The sequence below is a fragment of the Gymnodraco acuticeps genome, unplaced genomic scaffold (genome assembly GCF_902827175.1).
Source record: "Gymnodraco acuticeps unplaced genomic scaffold, fGymAcu1.1, whole genome shotgun sequence".
NCBI lineage: Eukaryota > Metazoa > Chordata > Actinopteri > Perciformes > Bathydraconidae > Gymnodraco > Gymnodraco acuticeps.
Window position 1 is genome coordinate 1,870,838 of NW_022992265.1, and position 23,763 is coordinate 1,894,600.

The following is a 23,763-nucleotide window of genomic DNA, read 5'->3' on the forward strand; positions in this document are numbered from 1 at the left end:
ACCTAACTTCCGATGATCATTATCCAGCTGTGAGCGCCTGCTACTCTCTATACTGTGCTTTCATTATGCTTCACTGTACTTAAGAGAAAAGTAGCTAACACTATTTGTCATGCATTTCTATCTACAAACTACAGTCTGATGAAAGGTACACTAACCTTCTGTGTTACCATGTGTATGTACTAATGTGGCAGCATGTACGCCAGTGAATCAGGTTAATTATTGACAAACACTTCAGTAAAAAGGGCACTGGAGCGGAAACAGAACAAATCCTCTTGTTACTCAGTGTAAGTGAAGAACATTACAGGGGTATGATTAACTGACCATGTTAGCAGCCAATCCGATGATCAGTTTACAGAGGATTACAGTAATGATACCTGTAAGCCTCTTGGACCTGAAGGAAGACCACCTCTGTGACTTTACAAACCAGAGTGCCCCCTTCAACAGAGCATCAGCTCCTGTTGAAGATGAATTCTGAGGTTGATACTTACGCCGTCTGTCTCGGACACGTCTACATTGCCGTTTGCGTCATCATCCATCTGCTTGTGAATACTACGGATGGCCTCGTAGCTGAGAACTTCATTCTCAGCGTTGCAAAGCTTCTCATCGATGCGACAAAAATCTATTGGAGAATCAAAGTCATATGAAGATAGTGTTAACTGGGTACTACCACAACAACAAAATGAAGATTAGAAAACATATGGTCTGCTCAAGATAATTAAACATCTCTTTTTACAATAGGTATTAACAGATCATTTTGGTTTATTTTTGTTACCTTCATTCAATGTTTGACATAATCCTAAATCTGTGAGATTTTTTGTAGGCAATTTCTCTGTTGTTCTAACTCCATCATAAGGAGTGTCCAAAACAACCAATATAGTCAGGGGTGCACATAACTGGTACGCATGCGCGGCAAAAATCTGAATTGCGTAACATCACTTGTGTCACTACGCGCCTTTGCGTACCTCAAAACATCAAAACAAAAACACATATTTCGTCTACACGTGTTTCTTGTCAACACTCAATGGAGTAAACTACGAGACATGTAAAAAAAAAAACAGACATTAAGCAGCTACGTTGCCGTTTCGCTCCCTGCAAAAACTCTCCGGCCTTTCTATGACTGATTGAACTGGAGCTGGCCGAGCCGCGCAGGACATAACCGACGGACCTGTGAAGGTTACAGGAGGCAGAGGCTTAGATCACTGGACAACAGAGTTGGTCACCGTGTGCACAGACAGGGTTAACGTCGGTATGAACAACGGAATTGTGCCAAAACTCCGCCAACTGGCTGCAGTGGGAGACTCCCCTGAGCACACTCTGTGCCCCACGCACACACTGGAGAACTGCGCAAAATCAGCTGATCACAACGTTCATGCTCTGTAGTCAAGCTGCTGCAGCTTTATTTACAACAGAGTGCAGTGAAACACACAGCTGCAAACTTCCTCAGGGTGTTATGGAAGAGTTTGAAATCAGACAGAGGTGGAAGAAGTACTCAGATATTGTACTTGTGTAACATTTTGAATGCAGGACTTTTATTGCAACAGAGTAACACTCTGGTACTTCTACTTTTACTCAAGTAAAATTAGAAAAGTATTATCATCAAAATATAGTTAAAGTACCTAAAGTAAAAGTAGTCATTGTGCAGATTGGTCCATTTCAGAATAATATATATGATATGTTTTATAATGATTGATCATTAAACTGTTCTCAAAGCTGGTAAAGGTGCTGCTAATTTTACAAATTAGATCAAAGTAAAGTAAAGTACAAATATCATATAAGTACAGTACTTGAAGAAGTGTACTTCGTAACTTCCCACATCTGAAATCAGATATGACTTCAAGTCATGTGATCATTTCTTAGTATTTGATCCTTCAACGCAGCCTCAGGAAATGCAAGGACTTCACAGTTTTGGCAACAAGTTTTGGAGAAAGCAAATCGGAGGCTTAAAAAGAGACAGGAGGTGCATCTTCATCATCTTCATCATCTAGCATGCAAGAAGTGTAAATAGAGGACAGTGAAGGAGACACTGAGGAGGACCACGCTTCGTGTGGGGTGAGTACCAAACGCTGTCTCCTGGTACTCATCTGAGTAACTCACTCAAAATTATGTGCACCCCTGAATATAGTTACACACAGAACAGCCCCCAAAGTGTAAAATAATACTTTTCAAAGTAGGTAGGAATTAAATCCCAGACATGATCCTTCCAGCTGCTCTGTGATCTTTCAGAAAACTGCTATATTAGCAATGTCAAGATTATACAATAACAAGTTTTTAAAAAAATAAATAGAAACAACCAGGCAGATCAAGACAGACCAATACAAAAAGATACAATTTGAATAGTTAAATAATAATTTATTCAAGTACTGATTTAACATCATACCTACGATAGCTCTTGAATTAAAATAATCCTATGATGGCGAAAAAAGTTCATGACTTTGAACCTTTTGTGTTTTTCAGAAGACCTCACTCCTCCTTTCTCTCTCGCAAATATAACCAACTTTAAAATTCCTTCAAGACAAAGAATTATTTATGTAAAGCCTAAAACTCAATGAGGGGATGTAACCCCCTATATGTAAATATACTTTAATATTGTTTTAATGAAAATCACCACAAGTCTGGGCATGTTGAGAGCTGTACATACACACAAGGGGAGTTAGTCGGTTCCGTAAGAGCCAGCATGCGGACCGGGATTTGTAGTCTTTCTAGTTGCGTATTTTTCATTCTTATATTTCAATAGTTTTACGACAAACTGTAACTTTTTTGACGTGGAAATGATTTTTTAAGATTGACAAACATCATATGTGTAATTCGTGGCACAATTCAAACGGGATCGAAAGATACGTTTTTTCTCTCCATTGACTTCAATACATAATTTTTCCGAAATAAGGTCCCATGGCCCGGAAGTAGATGGGGGTGACTTCGCCACTCTATTATTGTGTTGCATTGTTGGAGAAGCCTGTGACCTAAGATTTTCAACGACATAATTACTCTGTAGCTATGTTAGTTTGACAATAAAGAACCTTGAACTAACCAAGAAGCTCGACAGCATGACTGTCAGACCAAAAACTGGCCTCGTCCTAAGGCAAAGCAGCTTTTGATAATTGTGTGCTCTACATTTTTCACAGTTTAGACTTTAAAGTTTGGTCAAAATTATGTTTTGGTTGTTAACATTTGTTTACTTTCAATTGTCTTTTTGACGGTCAGGCCTCTGTAACTTGTTAGGTTTTCAGTGTGAAGGGCTCCACAATCATTTGTAAATAAATTAGAAATGCATATATCAATGGCTACATATCATGATATTTAGCCATCTGAAAAGTATCTAGTGAAGCTCATCAGCCCTCTGCTTCCTGAGGGATTAGAGATCCTCTGCGCTAGATCAAAGATAACGCCACCGCTCCCTGAGAGGAAACCTTGTTTGGCCTGTTCTGCAGAGATTCAGGATCTGTGTGAAAGTGCCTGCAGTACATTTCATTTAAATGTAATCCATGGTTTAAGTGAATTCAGAAGAATCCTGCCCCTGAAACCTTCAGACATGTATATATATATATATTATGGAGCTCAACGTGAGTCTTATATAACCTCTATGTGCTGCTTCTGCTGCTATCTGATCCTGGACACTCCAGTTAATTTGTGATTAGCAATCTCAGAGAGGTCTTTTCCTGGTTAAATTAAGTTAAGGGAGAAGCATATGTCCAAACAGTATGCTTTATTTAGTATTTCATTGCATTACAACCACAAAAAGAGGAAGAGGCCATGAGGGTTAAGGGGGAAGCTGCCTTGTTCACCAACATGAATGAGTGGCTTGCATTTCCTGGGATTGGTTTTGTACCAACAACAATGTACCTCTATAAACCATTTAAAACTGAACTTTTCTAATAATATCATTACAGTCCTATGAATAAAATGCTTGATTCTTGTAGTTTATTCTGGTTTGCAGGGTAGGGGCATTATTTGGATAAACACTTGGATGAAAGTCATTTATAGAATCATCATTCTGACAACAATAGGGTGTAACAGTTTGCATAATCAAACTCACTTCCCCTTTTATACATGGCCGAGCTCAAGTCCATATATCAATTGATACTGCTTTATCATTCATTAATGTCACCAACACAATAGTGTATCCAATGCAGGCGTTTGGTTTGCATCAGGCTGGCATTTACAGCGTAATGCCCCCCTCCCAAGAATCCCCTTATCATTACCCACCCATGTTTTTTTAATTCCCAGAACCATCTGTTATGACAGGCTGGCTCTGCAGTTAGAGACAAAACAGAAAGTAGGCTAAACATTGTCAGAGATTAATCCCTGCAACGGTACAGTGTCCATAAAAGCGTCTATTTAAGGGTTTTTGATTGGCAAATAGAGACTTATATTTCTGCTAGATGAACAAGGACGGCTTGACACACAATCGCACATACTGCACCTCAGCGTAGCAAAAGGTTAATTTTTAAGCCAAAGTAAGCAAGCATTCAGTTTGAGAGAACCTGCAAAGGCACATACCAAAAAGGCAATTACTCTTCTGCATTATCCCTCATTCACACTCACCATGTTAAACAAAGAGTGACAGTTAGCTTAGTGAAAACCTACCACCTGCAACACTCTCATACACCCAACCTGGCCTTCTTTCTCATTTGGCTTGCAAACCTCTGGAGACGCAAGATAAGATATTTACATACCAGTCAGCCGGCCTTTTTTAAGAGCTCAAGTTACGCAACTCATTCTGTGTGCCTGCACTCTCCAAACTTTGCTACTTCAAAAGTACCGCAGGTAATAGGCTCTAAGCCATTCAGAAACACTGTCATGCTTTGAAAATCAGTCAATAATACAGCTTCTCCTCAGAGGGGCCTCATGGGACATGTGACACACATAAGTAAGAACAATGTAACTTTAACAATGTCTCAATAGTTGCTGTTTAATTGTTTAGAAGTACTAATATAATATCTTAACAGAGCTAGGGTTGCATGTGTGGATATTTGCCTCTCCTGCTTAAAATTAGTAGGAAAAAAACATAATCCTGAACAACTGTCATGCCTTTTGGGAGTAGACAATGATAATTACACTAGCACATTTCCAAAAACCCTGAGTCATGGTGTGTCTTTAGCGGCTAATACTTATTTCTAGCAGACTCAGACTCAAGATATGGATCGACAGATGCAATCACTGTCACCATTGATTTAGAATCACTTCATGGTTTGAGGCAAGAGATTGTCAGTGATAGGAGACCATCGATCATTTTTCTTTTACGAGGGGAGGTTGTTACATTCACCAAACATGTTGATCAATTTATTATATAAAAAAAATGAATGCTTTATAATGTAATGCAGTATTTCACTGCGGGAGGATGCTGTGAGAGGATTACACTAATCTCTTACATATATCCATGTCAGCTAACACACTGTAAAAGGAATCCTTGTCCATAACATACTCTACACCTAAATACCGGGAGGTCATTTTTGATGTTGAAAACTAAGTTGCAATACAAGCATAGGAAATTAGAAAGTTTAAGGGTGGCACAAACAATATTTTGATTGTAAAGTATTGGAAATAATAATGGATTAGTACCATCTGATTCTGAAACAACCTAAAACCCTGCTCTAATGTCAACTATCCATTAGACCAGTTAGGCCTAACTGTGTAAATGTTGCCAGACTATTCTCAACATGTCTACTTTTAGGGCCTGCATAATCACAAAGACGTGGCATTAACACTTATACACCCGATTGTGTGTCATCAACAGTTGGAAGAAATAGACGAATTAAAAGCTACAACAAATGAATACCATGATTGATCACTTACCCGACACGCCATTTTCAACAATATGATTGTCTGATGTAGATCTTTCAGTCCAACTTTTTCCAACGAGACACAAGCACAATATCCACAATGTCTTCAATTTGTTGAACTCCATGACTGGTGTGTGCTGGAAAGTAGACAACAGAGTCCATTCACAATTCAGATCATTCCTGCAACACAATTTTGCCGGGTTTCTATCCAGGTACATCAATTAAACATTGCCTAGAACAGAAACTGCTTCGTCTCTTACTTAGAACATGTGAAAAGGAGAGAAAAACGCATTAAGTTGGCTTGTTTAGAGCACACCGTGAAATATTGTTAGTTAGCATTACAAAAATGTCCCCTGCAGCAAAAGCGGAAACATGCCATCACTTCTCAGTGTCACTGTTTTCTATTCTTGCTAAATAAATTAAGGTACACAGTCGTTTGCAAGTTATCTAATACCTGGCTTTTGCTAAGTCAGCTTGTTAAGCCCTATTTTGACGGTTTAGCTGTGCTTCAGAGTTCTTGGCATCATGTTTTAAAACACATGTTGCCTCAGGGAGAATAATAAGATTATCAGAACTGCAGCCTGGTCTGTGTGAGTCTGGTGTGCAGATGTCTGACAAGCTTCAACAAGCTATGAAATGCTATTTTATACAATTATAAATAAACAAGCCTATAGAAAAGCCTGATGCCACATTTCATTATTTCAGTGAACCTTTATTTCATAATTCCACATGTATTTCCCAGTTATCCACATACTCAGATCAATGGTTGTTTGGTAATTTGTTGTCAAGTCATCAGTTGTCCCAGAGCACAACAACCAATCAAAGGAGCGTATCAACTCCATGCCAAAGCTCGGTTGCCATCTGTTATGAACCAGACTTGCAGGGAGCAGAGCAAGTCGGAAACCGCAGTTCGAGTCTTGTTCCCGTAGGTTACAGCAGGGTAGGGATCTCTCTCTAAAGAAACTGGCTTTGTAGACACAACTGCGGGGACAGTCCTCCCTGTTCTGTTGGTCCCTGCCGACAGACTTCCCGAAAACGGACCCAGTGGCACCGAAGACAAGCATCAGAAGCATAACAAATGTTACTTGACTTCCATTACGAGTTACATGTTCCATACTGTAACTTTAGATAAAACCATCCCCCAACAGGAATATCATAGCATCTTGTCTACAAGACTGGCCCTGACACATCAAGTCAACTGTCAGCCGGGCTGTTGGAAAGAGCCTGGCGCCTTAGTTTTTGCGATGTAATGAAAATGACTCTGATAAGCAATTGAGAGCACAAGAGAAACAGAAGGGAAGAAAACAAGGAAAAGTCAAGAGGGCATACAAAGACTCGCTTATATTTGTTTACTTCCTCTCATCTGATTATTCCAAGACTTGGATATTTTAGCTAGGCATGGCCCTCTGAAATAAAGCGTAGTGGTAAGCGAGAGTGAAGTGAAAGGTAAACGTTACTTTGTATTTTTTCCATGTAAAGAAGCAGAACATACATGCAATTTGGCTTCTTAAACCACTAGTTCTTTGATGTTGGTTTGGTGTTTGGGCATTGAGATCTCCAGCCACTTCGCAGCAGGTTCTGAGCGTGACTGGTTTTTGGCAGCGTACGAATGAGAGACATCTAGATCTAGTATTCTACCTAGGGCGTACAGGAACACTTGAACAAACAAGCATGTCTAAGTCATAGGGTTGAACAGCAACTTGGCTAAACTAAAGAAGCAGCAACTAATCCCAACATAGCACCCTGCCTGTCAGGTTGCTATGTCAATAAATGTGGAATGATAACAACTAAAAAGGTTCCCTAAAATAAAGAACTAAGTTAATATTACACTGAAATAAAAGTGCCCCTTACATAAATCAATGTGACATCAAATACAAGTCTCTTGTAATAAACACATTACAAGTGTAGTTCTAAAATGAAGTTACCTTAAATAAATAAATACCTGTGTTATTATGAAACACAAGATCCCTGAAAAAAACGAAATGTGGGATTGTACACAACAAAACACATTTGGAATTCTGAAATGAAGTCCCCTGAAATAAATACATGTGAAATTAGAAAACAAATGTGAACTGAATCTAATTAATACGGCATTGTGCAATAAAAGTCCCTTTTTAAAAAAAAAAGGGGAATTATAAAATAAAGGTCCCAGAACATAAATAAATGTGGCATTATACAATTAAAGTCCAGTGACATAATGTTAAATACATGTCATTGTTCAATAATACTCCCTAAAATGTGTGTTCTTCATTAAATACAACCATTTGTTCATGATTTATTAAAAAGCCATAATAATTCATTTCATAGGCTTTTTTTTTTTTACTATGTGTCAAATGGCATTCCATAACTAGCTAGCTTAACATCTCGGTTAAGTAGGACATGTGTAATAATATCCAACAAAGAAGGAGTAGCACTACACAGCCCTCTCAAAACCCTTCCGTGTTTTTCACTTCTGGTTGGTGTCGACTCTGCATTTTCAACGGACGAACATTAGCCGCAGTCGGCGTTAAGCTAACGAGCAGACACAAGTCAGAACAGGGTCGTTAATAGAGAGCATCTGTAATGTTAGTTTTAGCTAGACTATATGATAACTACGGACACACCGTAATGCTGAATAACATAACACAAAGTTACCTGTCATGTATCAGAGCCAGCAGATCTGTAGCTTCAGCTCTGTGTTAACATCGCAGCAGACGCCTGGTCACCCTAGTTGAAGCACTGCGAACTCCCAACGTAGGAGAGATTTCGGTCTGGTCTTTCCCCCGACCGTACTGGACCGAAAAAGCCGCAGAATGTGGCAAGGCAGCGGGCTACTCTTACTCTACGCCACAGGGTGCGTGGTTATCAACAGCAAGTGTCGCCCCCTAAAGGCTGGAGGGTGTAGGCCTACTGGATATCACGTCCAATTGACTTAAACAAATTGCTAAAGTGTGCCATCTCGTGGATTGTTTGAGCCAACACCCCTGGCCTACAATGATATGTTAAAGAACATGTTTACACTCACATGTTCAACCTTCCTTCTAATCTACAGTATGTAGCATGTATACCTGTCATTATGACTGTGGATTAATAGCTAGTTCACAGAAGACATATTAACATGTCAGAAGTTGGATGACAACAGTGTGACAGCACTCCTATCGCTTACTTGAGCCTTGAATAAAACATAACCATCGCTAATGTTATTGGTAACACCTGATTTTTAAATTGAATCAAAGGTTTTGCTGTGTTCTTGCTGTGTTCATATTATTTTATAAATTGAACTGCTTTGATAAATACATTACAAAGAAAAAATAACTTGGTTATTGAAGGTTTTGATAGAATGATTTGAAGAGCCTTTGTCTAAAGGCAATGACATTGATTTTAATTGTATGCTTTACATGTGATTGCTTCATTATTTGCATATTTGAAATATTGTTATATATTGATATCAGAAAACTATTGCTATTAATAATGGAACTATGTCGGCCATCTTAGCCTTTACATTTGTATGCACCTTTTATTTGGAAAAACAGCCTACATACATGATGTACACTATGGGTTGGAACCTTAAGAAAGTAACATTACAGTTTTCCAGTTTTTGCTGTACAGTAAATATTATGACACAACGTATTGCAAACACAATGAAATGTCTTTTTAGTGCTTGGCCAGTACTTGCATCATCAGGTTCTGGGTTTAGGGAGGAGGATGGCAAGAGGCTTCTGAGCATTCAAATGTTATGGTGTATATCATCCCCTTATATCCAAACAACATATTTAAATGACACTTACCTCTAACTTCTTACATGGCAAAGTGTTACATAAAATAACACAAGTATATGTAAGGCGCTTTTAGAACTATCTAAAACAATTGCAGAAATGTGTGCTTGCTGCTGGGTCTATCCAGCTGCATGAACTTTTGGGTGTCAGTTAGGTAACTGATGTGTGATCATAATATCTTGCGCAGATTTACAACAGGCCATGAAGGTCACATGTGGTACAGAAAATGTCACACTTGTGAAACTTTGCATAAAGTTCAAGTGCTAACAATTATATTGTTGTTGCAAGTGCAGATATTGTACAACTCTATCTGAAGTGGCACTCAATTTTTTTGGTGTATGGTGTGAAATAGTGTCAGAAACCATTGTTTTTGTGTGTTGACCCTATTTGAGACTTAAAGGAAAGACCACAAGGAGACTTTGCTTTCCACCATGTCACTCTTTACTTAATAATTAATAGATATTTACCCCTTTTTTGTATTTCAAATAGAAGGCCAAACGTACTTGAAGGACTGTCACTTAATTTCAACACATGTACAGTATGACAACTTTGTATTTGCAGTGTACACATATTCAAATGTCACATAACATGGAATAGTGTACTGTATTTGTCACTGCATGTGAGTCAAGGCATCGAATGATGAGACACTGAGGCAGAAAATTCACTTATAGTTCACTCAATTGACAAAAGTACATAATGGAAATATATGGAAAAGGCCTTCATCCCACTCTTCCCCTGGGGCAGGATTAAGGCTGTTCACATCAGGTGGTTGTGTGGTTGCACTCAGTCCTTGAGTTTATTCAGAAGTCTTTATCTTCTGAAGATGATATGACCATGACCTCCCGGCTCTTAAAGTCCCAAACTGCTGTGAGATGGAAGGCCATATTGGAGAAGACCACTAGATACTCAAACAGGGCGAATAATGTGTAACCTGTAAAAAAGAAAAGGAAAACAAAAATAATGTAGATGTAGAAATGTTTAAGTAAAACACACTTTCTAGCTTCATTTTACATTACTGTTCATATAACTGATATGTTTTGGAATTGTGTGTATTCTATTCTCCATGGATCACTGTTATCAACCCTCCCCAATTAGATGGACATTATCAAACTGAAGTAGTACTTACTCCCTGATTCGCAGAACACGTTGTGTTTCCAAAAAAAGAATCCGGCAAAAGCACAGAAGGATAAGTTGAGAAGTAAGAAGCGCACTTTCCAATAGTGAGACTTTGCATCCTATAAGGGAGAAAAACATGTATTTGATTGGAATGCCTCAAATGACATGATTGATTTTAGTCTGTGCTGCGTGATTTTGCATTCCTTACCTCAGGACTTAATGAATACTTCTTAATGGTCTTCCATAAACGGCAGGTTATCAACATGTGGATAGTGGAACTGACAAGGAAGAGGACAAAACCTTCTTTATGTACAACTAAGAAACAAAATGTACAAAGAGAAGAAGAAGTTCAGTCAGAAAAGCACAGTCATTGTAATAAATAAAAAGAGCATCAACCAGCCGGACAAAAACTCTATAACGTACTGTAAACAACTTTAAAATGTGTTTATGTTCATTTCCACCTTCCTTTTTTAACCCTTTGATACACAACATGGGTCAAAAGTGACCCGACAGGGTTTTAATTGTAAATATCTTTGCAATAAATTCATTTCACCATTCAGAATTCCAGGAATTCCTCAAGTAACTTGTTTTTGATCATCATAAATTCTTATTTTCATTTTTACTTTTTTAATAAAAATCATTTTTGTACGACTACCCCTCTAAAACACAACATGGGTCAAAAATGACCCGCATTCATTTCCTATATTATTTCATGCATGGCTGTGTTTCTTTGCTCTATCTTTTCAAATCTATGTATTTAACCATTTAATATTACAAAGTATTTCTTACATATCTTGTTTTTGATTATCATAAATCATTATTTTAATTTTCTCTGTCTACATTTTGGAACTAACATAGTTTTTATATTACTACATCAAATGTACACACATGGGTCGAAAATGACCCGCATTCATTTCCTATGTTATTTCATGCATGGCTGTGTTTCGTTGCTATATCTTTTAAAATCTATTCATTTCATCATTTAATATTGCAAAGTATTCATTAAATATCTTGTTTTTGATGACCATAAATCATTTTTTTTTCATTTTCTCTGTCTATATTTTGGAACTAAAATAGGTTTTGTATCACTACATCAAGTTTCCACACATGGGTCAGAAATGACCCGTGCAAGTGTGAATTTGATAGGAACCTTTGATTCATAAAATGTGTGCAGTTAGGAACATTTTTACTGTGGACAACTTTTCACTTGTCAGAATATGACGCTGGTCAGAACTAAACAACTGGACAACATTTCACATTCCACTCTTGTCAGAAGGAAACAGGCTGCGTCTTCAGATCTGATTCATGTAAGTCTTGTTTTACAATTGTTTTACCTAAGATAACTGCACATAACATTTGAACATTATCCTTACCTGTTGGGAAAGAGAAATATTACATTAGCATATTCTATTCTAGCTAGCATTACATTAGCATATTCTATTTTAGCTAGCTAATGTTAGCTTGTGTTAGCTAGGTCAATTCTAGATTCCGGTCGCTAATATTAGCTAATGCATACATGCCAACTCTCTTGCCAGATCATCTATGAAATGTAATCATGTCTTACACAATAAATACGCTATACTATTTTCAACCCATTTGTCAATCTGGAAATACATACATAATAATAAATAAATACATTTAAATACAGTCATATAAAGGTATAAGCTAATGTCAGCTAGGGCAACAAAATAAAACTTGAATTAGAAAAGTGTACTGTATAATTTATCAACTGATGTTGTAAATATTATTTTGATTTTCTTCATCCACAGTATGGCTCGTCACACTCATTCACGTTTCACGGCTGAAATGATCATCGAGATGTTACATCAAGAACAGGATAAGGAAGATGGAGCAATCCTTGATTCTGACTCTGAGTCTGACCTCTCTGATGATGACGTAGACTATGTGCCACAGGGTCAAGCTGAAGTTGCTGGTGATGAAGAAGACTCCTTGGACGAGCTAGAAGACTCGTCTGATGAGTCCTCTGAAGAGGAAACTCAGACCCAGGCCAATAGGCTAAGTACAAAGGGGTCTTACTGGAATGAGAAACCCCCCACTCAAGGCAGAGCAAGAACCCATAACATCCTGAGGAGGTGTCCAGGACCCGTATCTGGTTCAACAATCATTTCACCAAAAGATGCCTGGGAGTTGTTCATTAGTGATAACATCATAGAGGAGGTTTTAAGATGCACTAACTTAGAGGGACGCAGAGCCGCAGCAGCAAAAGGAAAAGAGTGGAGATGCCTCGACAAAGTGGAATTCATGGCATTTATTGGTTTGACCCTCCTTGCAGGGGGGGGGACAAGAGCTGGGATTTTTCTTTCTGGATCCCCTGCAAAATCTGATGTATAAGGCCACCATGGGGTTCCACAGATATGAGGATATCCGCCGCCTCATACGGTTTGATGATAAGAGGACTAGGGCTGTTAGACTGGAAACAGACCACATGGCTGCATTCAGATATGTGTGGGACTGTTTCCTGGCCAATTGCAAGAAAGTGTTCGTCCCCAGTGATTGTGTCACTATAGATGAGCAGCTTGTGCCATTCCGTGGAAGGTGCAAGTTCTTACAATACATGCCAAGCAAGCTAGCAAAATATGGGATCAAAATCTTTTGGATGTGCGATGCAAGGGTCCATTATGCATTCAATGGCATGATCTATACAGGGCGACAGCCAGGAGAGGATGTTCAGAGGAACCTTGGCGAGAATATTGTCCAACAGTTGTCCAGCAGGAATAAGACACACAGGTGAATATAGAATACAGAGTATACATACAGGGAATATACTCTTGAAGTTCTAGCACAATACCTAGATCACTTTTCCACTCTCTCATAGTGTCTATTTCATTTTGTATTACCATTGTGAGAAATTGATTAATTTATAAGCATAGAATGGAATAAAATACAATGCAGTACTCCATAATAATAATAATCAATATTCCATCAGGTTTATTTTAATGTTAGAATTTAGAGAATTACATGTTGACTAAATTGACCATTCATTTGTTTTGTTCTGTTCATAGGTCGCAACATAACCATGGATAACTTCTTTACCAGCATTCCTTTGGCTGAGAAGCTCCAGAGAAGAACCGTACGCTTGTGGGGACTCTTCGCCAGAACAAGCCAGACATACCACCTGTCATGAAGCCAAACAAACTGAGAGAGAAGTACAGCTCCAAATTTGGATTCTGTGGCAACATGACAATGGTGAGCTATGTCCCGAAAAAGGGGAAGGCTGTTGTGCTGCTAAGCACAATGCATGATGACACAGCAGTGGATGACCAGAGTGTTAAGAGGAAGCCAGAAGTGATCCAATATTGCAACCACACAAAATCAGGAGTGGACACAATGGATGAAATGGTTTGCACGTACACCTGCAAGCGGAGAACACGGAGGTGGCCCATGGTGCTCTGGCACAATGTGCTGGATGTTGCCACCCTCAACGCCTTCACCAGCTACACTGCACAACACCTTGGTTACATGGGTGGTGTGACTAATGCACGGCGGCTCTTCATAAAGGAGCTGGGCAATGAGCTGGTCATGCCACACATGAGGAGACGCATGGAGGGCACGTCCCACCTCCAAACCCATATTACAGAGGGCAATGGAAAGATGTGGGTTAAAAAAAGTAAGCGCAGCCACCACCCAGCCACAGGAGGGCCAAGTGAAGAGGAAGAGGTGCAAGATCTGCCCAACTGCCAAAGATCGAAAAGCCAGCAGCTGGTGTTCCAAGTGCACCAGCCCTGTGTGCAAGGAGCACAAACATGTTGTTGTGATTTGTGAGGCATGTATGCACTAGATTGCAACTTACTCATATGAGCTCATTTCATGAGTTTGTTTCATGAGTGTCATGAGTTCATTTTAAACATTCAGCATTCACCACAGTTCACTGCAGTAACAATACAGATTCACTAACAGTTCAAAAAGTTCTAAATTAATTTTATCAGTTGTACGGTGTATGCTATGTGTGAGTGTGACAAAGTGACAAATAAACATTTCAAATATTAATTGTGTTATTCTTTGGTCCAAATCACTGCTAAAATGTTTTTTGACAAAATCATTATTATAGTATGTCTTTTTTTTTAAATACCACACTTGCATACATGGGTCATTTTCGACCCATGTCTGTAAACTTGATGTAATATTATAACAACTATTTTAGTTTAGTAATTAACAAAGGAGAAACAAAAGTAATGATTTAGGGTTTTCAAAAACAAGATATTTAATGAATATTTTGAATATTTAATGATGAAATAAGTTGATTTCCAAAAATATAGCAAAGAAACACTCAACCATGCATTAAATAATACTGTAAGTCAATACGGGTCATTTTTGACCCATGTTGTGTCTTAGAGGGGGTTTCCATAGCTTGTGTATCAAAGGGTTAAAACTAAATTTAATGTATGTCTGGAAAGTTTACTAATGTTGCTGATAAGATGATGACAAGTTTAGAATACTTTGTTTCAAAAAGGAACAACATTTCAGAACATTTAAATACATCTAAAATCAAGTCAAACCTTTTGATTACTTGGCCAAATTCAAGCTTCATTATGATCCATGCTTTAAGGGAAACATATGTTTGTATTAAATCTCTCAAATAATACTCACAGTATGTTTCACTAGATGACACGTATGTGAGGAGCAAGAGGCCGAGATTTTCGAGAAGGGAAAAGGCCAGATTGAGGCAACTGAGCAAACTCTCAGGGAACTTAGAGGCAAAACGTGTCTTGTAGAATTTGAAGTAGGTAAATGCCACCAGCAGCCTCGGTGCTGAGTGCAGTCCAATACAGAACCGCCATATGTGACATTCAGGACTCAGGCTTATTGAGGCACTGATGGATGGCAGGTAATTAGGAACCTGGAAACAGACAAAAATGCTTTAGTATATCAGTAGCATCAAATGAAAACATGGTTGGCTCAGATTGCAAAATATGAATATTACCTGGCAATGTGTACCAGTAGAGTCCTCATAATGAAAAACAGAGGATATGAAAACACAAGTTATTAGCCCAAGCAGCGGTAGGCCCACAGTGCCAACAACGCAGGTGCTGAATGAAACCCTGATGACCAGGGGCCTGTCATGACCCAAGATACCGGATCCTTGTAGCATTTCTGAAACTGTGAAAAATTGTAATTAATTAATGTACATGTGGCAATAATAACTTTCTTCAAATATTAATACAATAGATACATTTTAGGTATTTATGATGATAAGTAAAAATGTATGCACAGTTAAAGGAATTATCACTCAATTATTTGGGGGCATTTTTTTTATCCGGCATGCATTTACTGACCATCTCAGTCGGAAAAAAAACATAATCAACCTACCTCCACCAGATTTGCTGTTCACCAATAACTGCAAGCAATTACCTTGTAAATAACTACGCTATTAACAAATCATCACATTCATGATATCAGGTTACAGGATGGACCTGCATTTTCGGTACCAACAATAGGGTGCAATTCCTTAATCAGAGCTGGGGATGATCCTGTAAAACCCCGGTGTCATTTTTTGCATCTACTAAGATTAATTTCCATTGCCCAAGAAGACGATAATAGTCACACGCATGCAGCATCCTCCTTGTTGAAAGGGAAAAAAAGGGGCGTGAAAAACATCCGCACCCGGAAGAGAAAGCAAGCGGGGGAGAGTGATGAGGCTACGTATGGGCGGCGCAGCCTATCAAAAAATGTTGCACACAACACAGACCAGAGACCACGTTTTAAATAATGTATACATTGTGTCTCTTATGACTAATAGGCCTACATACACAAATAATAGTGCAAGACCGTTATTAGGTGGCGAGGCTGAGAGCTCTATGTTGTGCTGCAGAACAAAGGATATTTGTTTATACATTTTGTAATATACATGATATCAGAGACATAGGCTTCAGATCGTGTGTGTGAAGAGTTGTTTGTGAGTCCGATGGTCCTGGTGTTTGTGGTTAACAGGTGGTGCTGTTGCCCCGCCTCTCTCCTATACTGTCTACAGCACTTGGTGGAGTGCAGTTCACAAACAGCTGCAGTCGCTCTCAGTCTGATTTAATTTCTTTTTGGATTATTTTTAGTGAAGAACTCTGAAAAACTGAAAGGCACACATCAGCTCAAATGGTCTTTGGATCAGGATAGTTTGTTTCAGCAATATGAAACGATGGAGAATCCAAACGTTATTCTGCTTGCTTCTGTGTGTCAGTATTTTACCAAGTAAGTTCCCACTCATTCATTCTATTTTTTTTAAAACAGTATTATTTAAGATTGTTGCATTCTCGAGTCAAGTACATTCTAGAGAAAACCTCCAACGCTCTTCTAGCAAAAATGGCGATGAGATGCTAGAACATGAGCAGCAGATACATAATTGAGTAACAACTTTGATTAGTTTTGGATGCTTTTTTCTCTTTTATTAATGTCAGTGTTTTGATATTTTATGAATCAAATATTCCCTCTCTGATTTCCATTCCTCTTTCATACAATCTGTTGCCCAGACTCTGCAAACATGATGCCAGTAGTTCAGGGATTTGCTGTAATCATAATCCTTTCCTTTCCTTGTATTCAGTTCAGAGGCTTTATCAAAACAGTGTTCCAGGGTTAACAACTGGCCTGCCCAAATCTATTGTTGACACTCAAAACAAGCTCCAGTCACAATATACAGTAAACAAGTTTTTTCATTGAAAAATAAACATCTTATTCCAAAATGTACTTTTGGAATTATTAATGTAAAAGGCATGAAAGCCTTCTTATAAGATATATACAAATATATTTAAAGATGGTGTATACCATGCTTCTCTATCACATGCTTGTATTGATTTATCTCCCTGTTGAGGCTCATTTTGATAATCATATGTTGTTTAAGATATTACAGTTCAATCAATACATGCAAAATATACACAATTCAAACTGACAACAACTTACTGCTGCTTAATGGCAGATTTGCCTGATCTCTCTGTAGAGCTGTAGAGCTTAATAGAGAGGGCGATCTAGCTTGACATCGCTCTTTGTCCCCTTCACCATCTGTCATGGATTCACATTTTCTCTCAACATGTACCCTCCTCAGCATCCATATCGTTTCATTTATTCAGATTATCACTGGCCAGAAATTGAATGATGAAAAAATGATCACATCCGAACGTTGTGTTAGAGAACACATTTTTACCTGAAAAATAATATTAAATACAACAGGTGCTTTGTGGCGATATACATCTAATCATCAATTGTTTCTCTTTTTGTTTTAGCCTGTTGGTGTGCTCAGGGAAAATACGCCCAGAAGCTCCTGAATGATTTATTCACAAACTACACTAGTGCACTCAGGCCTGTGAATGACACTAACACCATACTGAATGTGACCCTGCAGATCACACTATCACAAATTATCGACATGGTAACACACCACAGTGCACAAGTCTCCACCAGATTGTATGTGTTATAGGGCTGCACGATATATCGTGTCGTGACGATAATTGCGTTATGCGCATGCGCGATTTTGATATCGATTTATTTAATTTTATTGATTTTTTTAGGACTTGCGATATTAAGTAGGCAAATGAACTCAAACACGTCATGTTACAATTATTTTGCTGCTTGCTACAAAAGGAAAACTTGCGTGGCTCTCATGTCAGGGGTACTTGAGTGAGTGACATGCAGGCTCTGCATGCACATCAAACCACCAATCACAACCATTCTTGATCAGATCACAGAAAGATAACCGAGCTAGCTCAGCTTGTTGCTCTGATAACTTAAGATCCAGAAGTCCGTGACTAAAATCCTTCATCCGGTTAAATATTGTTAAAAAAATACCAATTGTATAGCATTAAAGTTCAAGAAAGGATGGTTTGCGGACAAAAACAACTGTCTTTTCTTCAATTCCTGTATTTTTTCATATCGCAATATATATCGCAGGGGAAGAAAATATCGCAATGTCAGTTTTTTCCAATATTGTGCAGCCCTAATGTGTTATACAGATACCCACAAAATCATTACATATTTAAAAAAATATATATATTTCTGTTCAACCTGCACTCTTTCCCCTGTTGTTGTCAATTGTTTTCTATTAATTTCAATGTTTTACAGGATGAGCGAAACCAAATTCTGACTGCGTATTTATGGATACGTCAAGTGTGGGTTGATTCACACGTTCAATGGAATAAAGATGATTACGATGGACTCGATACCATCCGCATACCTGGTAGTTATGTATGGAGACCTGATATTGTCCTATATAACAAGTAGGTCGGATTGGTATTGGGTTAATCAGAGTGGCTCCTTTTGGTTGGTATAAAAGGCACAAGCTGAACACTCCTTGAAGCCATTATTGACAGGAGTGTCCAGGCCTTTGTCTGCTTTTTATACAAAGGCAATGTCAACTTTACAATTAAGACAGAGGTACCATATGTTTGACAAAGAGGAAGGAATAATCACCTGAGTATTTGTGAGGCCAGTGCGCAATAACTCCTATGCCTCTGATGACATTTCAGGATAACAGCTCACACTATGAACACTTCAAATCAAATGCTGACACACATAAACACAAACACTTAGCATTAATCAAAAGATATGAAAAGCAGACACAAACACTGAGCAATGAGTACAACTCTCATAAATGTGTTGACTCTTCCCTCAGTTGGTGTACTTGTGCCTTTGTATTCTGATCAACCTTTCAAGTTGTCTCGACCTACTGAGGACATCACAACTGCTCCTTTTTTATTTAGTTGTCATGGTATGGACAAATACATTTTCTCTTGGTATGATACTCAATGTTTTCTTTGTTTTTCCAGTGCTGATGACCATTTCAAAGGCTCCATGGACACCAATGTAGTGATCCGGCATGATGGCCAGATCATGTGGGATTCCCCAGCTATCACAAAGAGCTCCTGCAAAGTGGACGTGTCATACTTCCCCTTCGATTCTCAGCAGTGCAGGTTCACATATGGCTCCTGGACATACAACGGCAACCAGGTGGACATCCTGAATGCCATGGAGAGCGCTGACCTGGCCGACCTGGTGGATAATGTGGAATGGGAGGTGTTGGGTATGCCGGCCAAGAAGAACATTATTCAGTATGGCTGCTGTGCTGATCCTTACCCTGATGTGACCTACACACTGAAACTACAGAGAAGAGCTTCATTTTATGTCTTTAACCTCCTTATACCATGTGTAATGATCTCTTTTCTGGCTCCACTGGGCTTTTACCTGCCTGCTGATTCTGGAGAGAAGGTGTCTTTGGGTGTCACTGTTATGCTGGCACTGACTGTCTTTCAGCTGTTGGTGGCAGAGATCATGCCACCCTCTGAGAATGTGCCACTTATTGGTGAGGGTAATACAAATCCAAACATGTGTGATTAAGATGCATTAGAACTCTATGTTGATGTCCTCTTTTTCATCCACAGGAAAGTACTACATTGCAACGATGACCATGATCACTGCCTCCACTGCCCTGACCATCTTCATCATGAACATACACCATTGTGGCCCGGATGCCAAGCCTGTTCCCAAGTGGGCCAAGAAGGTCATTCTGCAGTACTTGGCCAGAATGTGCTTTGTTTATGAGGTTGGGGAGAACTGCTTGTCACCACAGCCCGAGAAGCAGGAGCCTCCACATGTAAAGAACACCAACTGCACCATGAATGGTCAGGCAGGACCAGGCAGAGAGGAGTGTGTCTGCAAACTGGACAGAGGACAAGAGACAGTGGGCTCCATGACCACAGAGGAGAGGGAGGACATGGATCAGATGATGAGCCCAGGTGGCTCCATCGGGAAAAACCCAACCAACCACTACTGCACTTGGAAGAATGGTATTTTCATGAGCATGGACTGTGGAGATTCCCAGGGTCAGAGGAGATGCCGGAAGGGGGGTGTGAGTGATGGAGAGAGAAAAGACAGAGAGGTTTCCTGCAACAGTCAAAGCAACGAGACGCAACTAATGCGTAACATCGAGTACATAGCCAACTGTTACAGGGATCAGAGGGCGACACAGAAAAGGACTGGGGAGTGGAAGAAAGTAGCCAAAGTTTTAGATCGCTTTTTCATGTGGATATTTTTCATTATGGTGTTTTTAATGAGCCTTCTCATCATGGGCAAAGCCATCTAACTGAAGACGTTAGACTTAATGAAAGTGTTTATGGTGTACCCAACACAGAGATTATAACAGTTTATAATAAGTCATTAAGTAATGTACTTAGCAGTAGTTTAATTTACATTCAGATTGCACTTTTTCCTCAGACCATGTGATCCATCCTACTGCAGTCCTAATTCATAAAAAAGTAGAATTATATCTTAAATACATTTTTGTAAATAAGTTTTGTTGTTGACAATTTGCAATCCCAAATCCAGGTCCCATTGTAGCAAATCAATCACATTTTCTACTGACGCTATTTACACAATGTTGTGATTTTAACCTAAATGATAAAATATTGATTTGTGTCCCCCATACATTAATTTATTTGTTTCTGAAACAATAGGCCAAGGGATTTATAAAGCAACATGAACAGATAAATACATCTGATATTAAAATATATTTTTTCTATTTATTTACATTATGGGTAATGGAAAGTGTGTCTCAGAAGCAGGGTAAAAGATAAAAAGTAATTTTGAAACCAATTTATATATTTTTACTGATACAGTACAAAATGACAATGATGAAACGAAACAACACACCAGACATGAAATAGTTTGAGGTTAGAATAATTGACATTTGTAAAAGACTTTAGGAGGTCGAAAATAATAAGTATTGTATTAAGCCCTCATTGGGGAAAATGTGACTTTACCCTCATGACATGAATCGGAGAGAATTACCCAACTTTACAGAATAGTAAATATGTTCAGAGATATCACCAGGAAAGCTTCTGTACATAAAATCATAGCAGGAGAAAACAATGTCTCAAAAAAGCTTATATGGATTATCTGTTTAATCCCCTTTCAGCACCATGTACTTCAAACTGATACGTTTTAATCTGATCTGGCAAAACTCTATAATCTCAAACCAAAGGGAGATACAATGCTTAATCATCAGAACTGTGTTTTAAACCATTTTGGATTTGGAAAAAACGTTCACGATTTAACTGAACTGGACAGCAGAACAACTGATATTACCTCTTTTGGGCCTTTTTTGTTATAAATGGAAAGAGTAAAATTCCGTTTAAAAAAAGTTGATAAATATAATTAGTCTTTACAGCATTAACAGGCCAAGAAACATTTTTTGTAATTTGGAAGGCCCAATACGAAATACCAGTATAAGTACAGGTATTTAGTATTAGGTATTGTAATATACACCAACACACAGTATTTACATCTTATTTTCAATGTATGTCTGTCAATATCTAGATTACATGAAACATTGCTATTATACCTGAAACTCAATGAAAACAAAAACATGAATAGACACAATGTTATGCTCATTAATTATCCCTATTATATGAACAGTTTAGGGACAAGAATGAACATTGTGGTTTTAGTATTTGCATGCTATACAAGCATAAAGACAGAAGAGGTTGGTAAAGAGCTTGTCACTGGGCAATTGCACACAGGGGCCAGTGTAGACGCTCATTTTACTGTCGGCACACTTTATGAGGGATACATTATATTCCCATGTTGTAAAAAAAAGCCAATTGCTATTAATATTCATCTATAAACCACATTAATAATAGATTATATTTGTAAAGTGCCTTTCAAGGGACCCAAGGCCGCTTTACATGGTGAACAAACGGGGCAAATATGTAACCATTCACTTTGGTAACAGATGTTTCCTTGTTTATGATTGCTGAGATATACAAAATACGTTTATGCAGAAGGATAGACAAGCATATACATGTATAAATATTATTATGTTCCAGATACAAGTGTGCACAGTACAGAAGACAGATTAGGTTGGAGTCACTTCAGAATTTGAATAATCTTTTCACGCAATGACCTTGTTTGCATCCCATAAATAATCGGATTTAAATTAGCAGGGACCACATGGAATAAAATGTAAGCAATTTTCCTTAAATCTGGGTAATTTGGGAAACGATGCAACATGATAGTTAAAAACCCTGACCAGAGCATGATGAGATATAGAACAAGGTGGCTGGCACAGGTCTGAAGTGCTCTGCTGCTCATCTCTTTGTTTTTCTTGACCCAGCAAATGACAGCTATTCTAAAGTATGTGACAGCAATACCTCCCATTGAGCAACCAAAAAGCAGCACAGTGAAGAAGAGTCCATAAATATTGTTGATGGACACATCCTCACAAGAAAGCTTGAAGAGTGATGCGTTGTCACAGTAAGCATTTTGAATAAAGGAACTACAACGGGAGAGCCTCACTGTCAGACCTATCAAAACCGACACCAGCACCAAGGACACCCCCCAAGCACTGGCTGATAGTGCAATCAAAGTTTTGGTAGTCATGATTGAGCTGTACCTCAAAGGATGACATATCGCCACATATCTGTCTATTGCCATAATAATCAGGATCATATGTGAGGCTGATCCAAACGTGTGGCTGTAGAAGGCTTGGACCACACACTGGTTGTAGGTGATGAAGCGTTCTGTTGAGATGATGTGAGCCATCAGCTGAGGCAGTAGCACTGTGTTCCCTATTAGATCATTGACGGACAGGTTACAAAAGAGAATGTACATGGGCTGGTGCAAACTCTTCTCAGTGATGATAAGCACTAGGACTCCAATGTTAGAGAAGAGCAAGGTTAGGTACACAAACAGCAGTAAGAAAAATAGAGGGTAGATGAACCCTGGAGATATGTCAAAGCCTTGGATCTCTATGATATCACTTGTCTTGTTGCTTTCCATTCTGTTTAAATTGATGAAAGACCTAAATGAGAGAGAAAAAACATGTTAGAAGCTTTAATAGTGATACAGTAGGTCGAAATAATGTGCATTGTTATATATTAGGCATACTTCTGTTACTCATTGCAATTGATTATTGATCCCAAACACACAAAGAAAAAAGAAACAAGCGGTGCAATGTGAGTACAACATTAAATACTAATAATCACTAATACAAATCAAACATAACGTTGGTTAATTCAATAGAAAAGTTAAAAACATTATGCATTTAAAGACAATACTTACTTTCTCAAGAGTTGATTTCAATGTCCATTTCCTGCAAAAAATACTTTAACCATTTTAGC

General features: G+C 38.5%; 4 protein-coding genes across 6 annotated transcripts in view; 1 reads left to right on the forward strand and 3 right to left on the reverse strand.

Annotated features, from left to right (window-relative positions):
* stim1a (stromal interaction molecule 1a) overlaps positions 1-8,618 on the reverse strand; it is a 28,627-nt gene extending 20,009 nt beyond the window's left edge. For all 3 annotated transcript variants that reach the window (XM_034207100.1, XM_034207101.1, XM_034207102.1), the window contains exons 1-3: positions 8,415-8,618; positions 5,794-5,917; positions 489-619 (exon numbers count right to left, since the gene is read on the reverse strand). In XM_034207100.1, coding sequence (XP_034062991.1) covers positions 489-619; positions 5,794-5,905 — 243 coding nt within the window. In that variant the 5' untranslated portion in view covers positions 5,906-5,917; positions 8,415-8,618. The remainder of the gene's footprint in view (positions 1-488; positions 620-5,793; positions 5,918-8,414) is intronic.
* A 1,340-nt stretch (positions 8,619-9,958) lies between these two features.
* pgap2 (post-GPI attachment to proteins 2) lies at positions 9,959-16,229 on the reverse strand. Its single transcript, XM_034207205.1, has 6 exons — positions 15,980-16,229; positions 15,594-15,769; positions 15,260-15,509; positions 10,860-10,966; positions 10,662-10,770; positions 9,959-10,466 (listed from the first exon to the last, which is right to left on the reverse strand). Exons 2-6 carry the CDS (start codon positions 15,759-15,761, stop codon positions 10,336-10,338), a joined length of 765 nt encoding a protein of 254 aa, XP_034063096.1. The 5' UTR covers positions 15,762-15,769; positions 15,980-16,229; the 3' UTR covers positions 9,959-10,335.
* A 518-nt stretch (positions 16,230-16,747) lies between these two features.
* Positions 16,748-20,729, forward strand: chrna10a (cholinergic receptor, nicotinic, alpha 10a). The gene is made up of 5 exons (XM_034207187.1): positions 16,748-16,852; positions 17,878-18,023; positions 18,713-18,867; positions 19,417-19,949; positions 20,029-20,729. The coding sequence occupies exons 1-5, from the start codon at positions 16,792-16,794 to the stop codon at positions 20,727-20,729; spliced, it is 1,596 nt and encodes a 531-aa protein (XP_034063078.1). The 5' UTR covers positions 16,748-16,791.
* A 1,781-nt stretch (positions 20,730-22,510) lies between these two features.
* LOC117540481 (olfactory receptor 52E4-like) lies at positions 22,511-23,422 on the reverse strand. Its single transcript, XM_034207188.1, has one exon. The coding sequence runs from the start codon at positions 23,420-23,422 to the stop codon at positions 22,511-22,513; it is 912 nt and encodes a 303-aa protein (XP_034063079.1).
* Between the last annotated feature and the right edge of the window lie 341 nt (positions 23,423-23,763).